This window comes from Trichomycterus rosablanca, chromosome 3 (assembly GCF_030014385.1).
Source record: "Trichomycterus rosablanca isolate fTriRos1 chromosome 3, fTriRos1.hap1, whole genome shotgun sequence".
In the NCBI taxonomy this organism is placed as follows: Eukaryota; Metazoa; Chordata; class Actinopteri; order Siluriformes; family Trichomycteridae; genus Trichomycterus; species Trichomycterus rosablanca.
The window spans coordinates 11309328-11317323 of record NC_085990.1 but is presented as its reverse complement, the minus strand read 5'-3'; the positions used below and the strand labels follow the sequence as shown (position 1 = coordinate 11317323).

At 39.4% G+C, this 7996-nt stretch overlaps 1 protein-coding gene across 1 annotated transcript; it reads right to left on the bottom strand.

Annotated features, from left to right (window-relative positions):
• Positions 1–308: 308 nt before the first annotated feature.
• LOC134310285 (histone H1.0) lies at positions 309–2206 on the bottom strand. Its single transcript, XM_062991834.1, has 2 exons — positions 2189–2206; positions 309–2026 (listed from the first exon to the last, which is right to left on the bottom strand). The coding sequence occupies exon 2, from the start codon at positions 1912–1914 to the stop codon at positions 1294–1296; it is 621 nt and encodes a 206-aa protein (XP_062847904.1). The 5' UTR covers positions 1915–2026; positions 2189–2206; the 3' UTR covers positions 309–1293.
• Between the last annotated feature and the right edge of the window lie 5790 nt (positions 2207–7996).

Below are 7996 nucleotides of genomic sequence, written 5' to 3'. Positions count from 1 at the left end.
CAGCTGTAACAGACTCCACTCCTCTACAAAATGTTGTAGTTTGTCAGTTGGAGCTTGTGCTTATTCTGTTTAAACAGTATTTCAGATTAACTGTGTTTTATTTTATCATTAATGTGTTTGATAGTGTTGAAGTTAGGAGTCTGTGCAGGCCACTGGAGTTCCTCCACACCAAACTAAAGGTATGGCTGGAACACTTTAACTTAATAATCTGAGGGGTGTTCAGTTCTTTTGGCCACATCGTGTATCCAATGTTCTCTGTCATTATTAAGTCATATACAGCATTTTAATTTTCTGATTCACCACACAGGTTTAACAGAGACAAGTTTATTTTACAGTATAAAGATGGCAAGCAAAGTATTACACATTTTCTAACATAGTTTACTACAATATGATCATGATTGCTTCTTACAGTAAAAGTACATTTATCATTGTGTCAGATTTATCATCTTCATAAAAAAATTTTTATTGTTCAGGTGGGACATTGTTCAGTTTAAATTCATATTTAGCAAAACAGTGCTCCCATCACAAATGATCACCAACCAAAATTCTTAGTCACATAGCTTAATTACATTACGGTCATTTAAATTTGAGTAGGACAGGACCTGAATTTGAATGAGGAATTAGAAATGAGACAACTTTTATTATTCTATTTAATATTCAAAATAATGTTCTCAAATAATACTATTATGAATGTAACAAAATAAAAAAAACAACTGCCTCAGACATCAACTGTCATTGTCATGAAACTAATAAAAAATAAATAGTTTCGCAGTGTAGCTTAATTAAAGTAATATAAACATCTTTATTTTAGCTGAATTTAGATGCAGTAAGAACTGTAAAAGGAACGGTCATGATGAGGTCCATATCACAGCCTATACAAACTTAATATTCAAAACATCAATAGTGTCATATTACAAGACTATTGCAATAGTATGTTCCAATCCAAATGTTGGTGTAATCAAGAACAGTTTTTAAATGTTTTGTTTACATTATGTCAACTGTTTTATGCGAAGGGGTTTCCGCAACCACATCAAACTTAGGAAATCATTAATTAAAAAGTTCCTCACACGACCATTAATGGTTTTTTTTTAGGTTATTACACTAACATTTTGTAGCTTTTTACAGTCAGACCAATTACATATAGTGCAGCTTGTGCATAACTTTTAGAATGAAGTCAGCACTAGGTCTATACAAGAAAAAAACTAATTATTGTAGACCAAAAAAATCGAAAGAAAAAAGTGTATATACAGCGAGCTATATTTGGATGGATCAGTCTTAAGTGGAATTAAGTCTCTACTTTTTCTTGGCTGCTTTCTTAGCTGCAGTTTTGGGTTTGGGCTTCTTTGTTGTTTTCGCTTTCTTCGGCTTGACCGGCTTTGCCTTCTTGATTGGACTTTTCTTGACCTTGGCTGGAGATTTCTTCTTTTTCTCGGCGGTCTTTTTCACCTTCTTCTCAGTCGCAGCGGGTTTGTTTTTCTTCGCCTTGGCTGGAGACTTGACGGACACCTTTTTGGGTTTGGGAGCCTTCTTTGGTGTGGCTTTCTTGGGTTTCACGGCGGCCGCTTTGGGCTTCTTCTTTGCCGCTGCTGTAGATGCGGGTTTCTTTTTGCTTTTCGGCTCCTCGGCTTTGGCGAGCTTGAACGATCCGGACGCTCCGGTGCCTTTGGTGTGACGTAGCAGCCCGGTAGACACGAGCCTCTTGAGCGCGAGCTTGATCTGCGCGTCTGCGTTGTCGCTCACGCGGTAGTGGCTTTTGATGTACTTCTGGATGGACTGGCGCGAGGCACCGCCTCGGCTTTTATCCGCCACCACCGCGGCATTGATCATCTCCGAGTATTTGGGATGCGACGCCGCCGCCTTGTGGGATTTCGTCCTTTTGTTTTTGGCCGCTGATGATGCCGCCGTATCTGCCATGATTCTGCACTGTAGGAACAGTTGTTGTCGCCAAGTAGGTGATCAGAGGTGCCTGATGAAGCTGGAAGCACGTGCTGTGTCAAACTTGCGAACCAGAAAACTTACTCAGGACCTCAGGAAAAACAATGCAAAAATTACCGAATTAAAAATTGTTGCCACGTCGTAATTCGTGCCTGCGCTGTCAAAGAAAACCCGAACTTGAAAAGTCTGGCTCTTCCAGCTCCCGGCGAAAATCCCAGAAATAAACAACAACAAACAAACACAAAGTTATTACTCTTATTAGTCTGTGCCCGTTATTGGAGTAAACGTGCACGCGCGGTGTGTATATGCGTCTCCGTGTGTGTGTGTGTGTGCGCGCGCGCGCACTAGGCAGTACATAATGAAGCCTCGGCGCGGACGTGATTGAGAACAACAACCTCCAGCTCGCCGAGTGAGCGCGCTTGCATGGAATCCGCGCGCTCCGGTTTGTGTTTCTTCGCGGCCGAACTCGCGCTGATTTCGCATCGCCGGTTCATGCACGTGCTCCCGCACCGGTCCGGTCCGACAGAGCACACTTTGATCTCCACGCTCGCGCCGGGCTGAGGCGAAATACATCCGCGCGAGCAACTTTTTTCCTTGGAAAACCGAGTCGGAGTCTCGCGCGCGGCCACTCATTTTACCGGATTCGGCCCAAATTGACCCGAACCGACTTAGCCGTCGGGGATGAAACAAATGTTGAAGGAAAGCCAGATCATTGCTTAACGGAACGGCGCCGGTTCGAGTGGTACAAAACGCTGTTTAGGGTTTTAATCGCCCAACGGAGTTGAAGAACTAACACAGTCCTTACGGAGAATCGTCGTGACGTTGCTCAGCTTATTTACTGTTAAACCGACTATAAATTAAACATGCGTGAATGAAAATGCACGTGAGATATCACTGATTACTCGCGCGTGCAGGGCGCTTTTTGTTGAAACGAGCGCGTGCTGTTGCATTTTGTGCTAAACTGGAATATTGGGGTAAAAAACTCTGCAGCTTTAGTTACGCTCGGTGTCTTTTGGCTGGTGTCGGAAAGTTGCCAGCAGCCCAAACAGCCGCTGATACCGATCACTGAGCCCAGTACCGACTGTCAGCACATACTTATTAAATCTACTACACGCTTTTGTCATTTATTACAACAGAATGTAAGAAATAATGTGATTTCATTCTCGCCATGCACCTTTTCATTCCTTTGTTCTTATCCTGCCCACAACGGGAAATGATTTTTCAGTGTAGCTCCACTTTAATAGGTTACATTTATGCAAAAACACTGTCTGTTAATTTCACTTAAAGGGGGAAACTTTTAGCAGGTTTGCTTATTTCTTTTTTTTTTGTATTTTGTTGCTATTGTTGGCTCCCATGTACGCCATCTTGGTTCTCTAGTCGGATATATACAATACACTTGTAACCTGCACCGTACATGACATGATCATCAGTAGACCCCCCCTGCACCCCTGCTCATCAATGAACATAACATGACTATGAACTACACATTGTTAAGACCAATTAAACCCAATCCATTTGGTCTCAAAATCTTGCAGGTTTGAATACATTACATACAGTTTATTGGCACAAAATACAACCCCAAATCATAAAAAGTTGGGACAGTATGGAAAATGCAAATAAAATAAAAATGCAGTGTTCCTTACATTTACTTTGACTTTTATTTGATTGCAGATAGTTTAAACCCAATATACAGTATTTCATGTTTTGTCTGCTCAGCTTCATTTCATTTGTTAATATACCTCCATTCCTGCATTTCAGGAATTACTCCTGCATTACAGAGTTACATGCACTTAAAACTTTACTGTGCAAAAAAGGAGCCTTATGTTAACTATGTCCAGAAGGATCGTCGACAACTAGTCAAATCAAATCAAATTTATTTGTATAGTGCTCTTTGCAATAGACATTGTCTCAAAGCAACTTTACAGAATCCAACTTCTCTGGGCTCGGAGGCATCTAGGATGGACCATGACACAGTGTAAACGTGTATTGTGGTCAGATGAATCAGCATTCCAGGTCTTTTTTGGAAAAGCTGAAACACTAAATCGCTTGGTATCCTCTGTGCCAAAACGTCTTTTAAGTGTGGTGAAAAGGAATGGCAAAATTAAGTGGTAAATGTTTTACCGTCCCAACTTTTTTTGGAATGTGTTGCAGGCCTAAAATGCAGAAATGGATGTTTATTAATTAAGAAAATATCTCAGGTTCATCCTGTCTGCAATTAAATAAAAGTCAAAGTAAATGTAATGAAGTGTTTTTTATTATTTGCATTTTCCATGCTGTCCCAACTTTTTCTGATTTGGGGTTGTAGTTTTCGGGAAAATATGTTACATTTTCATTCTAAAATGTTGCATCACTTAATCATACCATGATAATTTACCCTTGCTGGCCTCTTTATTAGAAACATGTGTGCACCTGCTCACATAGCAACATTGCAATCCATAAAATAAAACAGACAAGGATCATAAACTTGAGTTATTAATGTTCACATCAAATATTAGAATGGAACTAAATGTATTCTGTGACTATGGCATGTTGGTGTCAGCTGGCTAGTTTCGACTGAATTTATACCATTATTATAGTTTTTTTTTTTTATGTGACACAATCTACTAGTTTTGAAATATTGGCCTACACACAGCAACTTTTATTTCTAAAAGTATTGGAGGTAATTTTCATGACTTCTGTCTAAACACATAGAACAATGGTCTGTTGCCAAGATCAGGAAGAAAAAAAAACTGTCACTTGATCAGCTGGTCAATATTTCTGGCATTTACACATATATGATTGGCTATGTCTGGCGGTAGCCCTGTAATGGATTGGTGTCCTGTTTAGGTTATTCCTGTCTTGTGCCCAGTCTTTCTGCGACCTTGAGCAGGATAAACCGGCTGATGAATATAAAATGAAACACTTTTCTGTTCCAGCATGACTCCAGGCATGTTTTGACAAACTAGTGTGGAGGAACTCTTAATAGTATGATGATTGCAAGCCAGACCTTGTGTGATGTCCAACATAAATGCCGCACTACAGAAATGGTCTTTTCCTTGAATGGGCGCAAAGTCCCACAGACACATTCCAAAATATTGTGAAAAGCTGGTAGAGCTGAAATGGGAGTAATTATACAATAATGTTCATGTTTTTTAGATGTTAGATTAGATGTTAAACAAACAACAACAAAAAAGTATTTTGTGACCAACTGGTTGAATTAGCAGTTCAACTAAAGACCAGTGATGAGAAAATCAAGGAACAAAATCTAGACCAGGGGTCGGCAACACATGCCATGTGTGCCACGACAGGCACGTGGGTCATACTTGCCTGGCACACTGATTTATGAGAGTAAAAACAATACAATATTTTAAACCCAGGGCTGCTGATTATTGGCTGAATCCCTACAGCAAGCGGTTAAATTAGGGTGGAGTAATTTATGCTAGTGGCTAATCACGGTGTCAGGATTGAATTTCAAGTTTGTGCGAATTTAGTACAAAAAGGCAGCTAAACGCGCTAAAATTAACTTTTGTTTATATTAACATGACTGGACAGATTTGTATGGATTTATTGAAGAGAAAGACCGGACTGTGTGTGCTGTGTACTGTGTTCTTCAGAATTTAAGCCATGGTAAAAGTTATTTCACGCTTTGAAGTTACAAGATAGCTCATTGTATTGCTAAACATGGAATGCCCTTAGTTGACTAGAATACAATTTCAATTCAATTCAAAGAGCTTTATTAGCATGACTGTTGTAGTGGTGAAAAGACATTTATATAAATATACAAAAAGAAAGAATTTTAGGAAAATATTAAAAAAAAAAAAAAAGAAACATAAAAAAGAAAAATAGAATAAAAACAGATGTGCATATCAAACATTATCTCTGTGTGGGTCCATCAGGGGGACAGTGGTAGCCTAGTGGGTAGAGCTTTGGGCTATCAACCAGAAGATTGGCGGTTCAAATCCAGGCTCTGCTATGCAGCCACTGTAGCAAGGCCCTTAACCTTGTCTGCTCCAGGGGCACCGTATGATGGCTGACCCTGTGCTCTGACCCCAGCTTCCAAACAAACTGGGATATGTGAAGAAAGAATTTCATTGTACTGTACAACTGTATATGTATATATGACAAATAAAGTATATCTTCTTCTTCTTGTGTTTGGGTGTATCAGTCCATGTCTCTTAGATTGTTGCAGGCAGATACGTACTGAGCTGCTACAGTGCCGCTCTTCTTCTCTTCTCCTAACATGATGATCAGTTTCTGGCTGTTGGTGAGGGAGCAGAATTCAGGGTGAAGTTTCTGGAATGTTTTGTAGTACACCTCCCGTATGTGAGTGTATTTTGGACACTCGGTTAAGAAGTGCAGCTCAGTCTCTGTGGTGTTGGTGTTGCACTGTGTACACACTCTTTGTTCTGTGGGGAGCCAGGAGTTCCTGTAGCGTCCGGTCTTGATGGCCAGCTTGTGAGCACTGAGTCTGTATTTAGTCAGTGTGGTTCTGTGTTTGATATCAGTCACTGTACTCAGGTAATCAGCTACAGTGTACTGTCGATTTAGGGCCAAATAACACCGCATTTTACTCTGTGTTTGTTTTTGGCTTTTCCAATAACAGGTACTTTTCTTTTTGAAGAGCTATAATTTATACACACTCTGGCCATAAGTATTTGGACATCCGACCATAAGCCTGTTGGACATCCTATTCCAAAAACAAATGATATTAAAATAGTGACATCTATTAGATCTTTCAGCTTTAACAACATCCACTCTTCTGAGAAGGTTTCTCACAAACCTTATTTGTATTGCTGTGCGGGCGCTGATGTGGGTCAAGAAAGCCTCGACTGATGTTCCAGTTCATTCCACAGCTCTTCAGTGGGACTGGGGTCAGGGCTCTGTGCAGGTCACTGGAGTTTCTAAACCAAGCTTTTCTTCATGTCTTTGTACTGTAGATCTTGTTTGTGCACAGGGGGAGACAGTCATGCTGGAACAGAAAAGGCCTTCCCTAAACTGTTGCTGCAAAATTTTATCCTGCATTAAATTTCCTTTATATGACTGATTTATTACACCTCTTAGCAGCTGTTATGGCTAAACATTAATTCGTTAATTAGAATGGGTGTCCTAATATTTTTGTTTACATAGTGTACATGCTAACAGTTTGTGTTATATGAGTTATATGACTTTGACGTATTGGATGCCAAAAAACTAAATACTTCTAAATACATATTGTTTTTTTTATAAATCGGCACGTCGTACAAAAAGGTGGCCAACCCTGGTTTAGGACAATTTAGGACCACTGTCCGGGGCGCCAGAGCACTAGGGGGCGCCATTCCACCAGTCTACAAATCAAACGAATGGAAGCAGTAATGGGTTTAAATTTTTTGGGCAAGTTAGACACTACTTATGTATTAATCAAATAAAATGTCCCTCAGGCAGAGTAAAGGTTGTTTAATAAGTTACATGGCAACAAACTGGACGCAACAGAAGTCATACAAAACAGATCTCAGTCATTTAGTACTTTACAAATAAAACAATCTGTAACATCTTTGTGCAACATATCTGCAACAACTGCGTCTTAACATTACTAACTAATTAAGAATAATGTTATGTGGTTAATGCTGACCAGTGACTACTGCCCAGTGATAATGTAATTCATCTATCCATTGGAATACTACTGTATTTTGGCATGAAAATCTAATGCAAATGTTTCGGCATCACTAGTCAAAAATCTATGTTTTGTAATAGTTAGAAATTAAAATTAAAATCGAAATGTGAACCTGATATTATTATAGTATATAATATAATAATAGTGTATAGTGTATGATATTGTAAATGAGTTACAGTGCTTGTGTTGGCTTTATATTATGAAGCTGTTTGACCAACAGAGGGCAGCACATTACTGCTTCGTTAGTAGTTCGTTAGGTCGCCATATTTCTAGCGCGTACAACCGTCTATTCTCCGGAATTCTTCCTTTAATTAACATTTTCACTTTACTGTCATTATTAAACGATTATTCTCAGCGTTGATTAGTATTTACAGCAGAATATCAGAATACTTACTTTAGTTCAAGTGCAAAATAAATCTCATGCGTTTTCAT

Bases quoted from the DNA above. Each gene is read 5' to 3' on its own strand.
- LOC134310285 (XM_062991834.1), bottom strand. From the start codon at position 1,914: ATGGCAGATACGGCGGCATCATCAGCGGCCAAAAACAAAAGGACGAAA.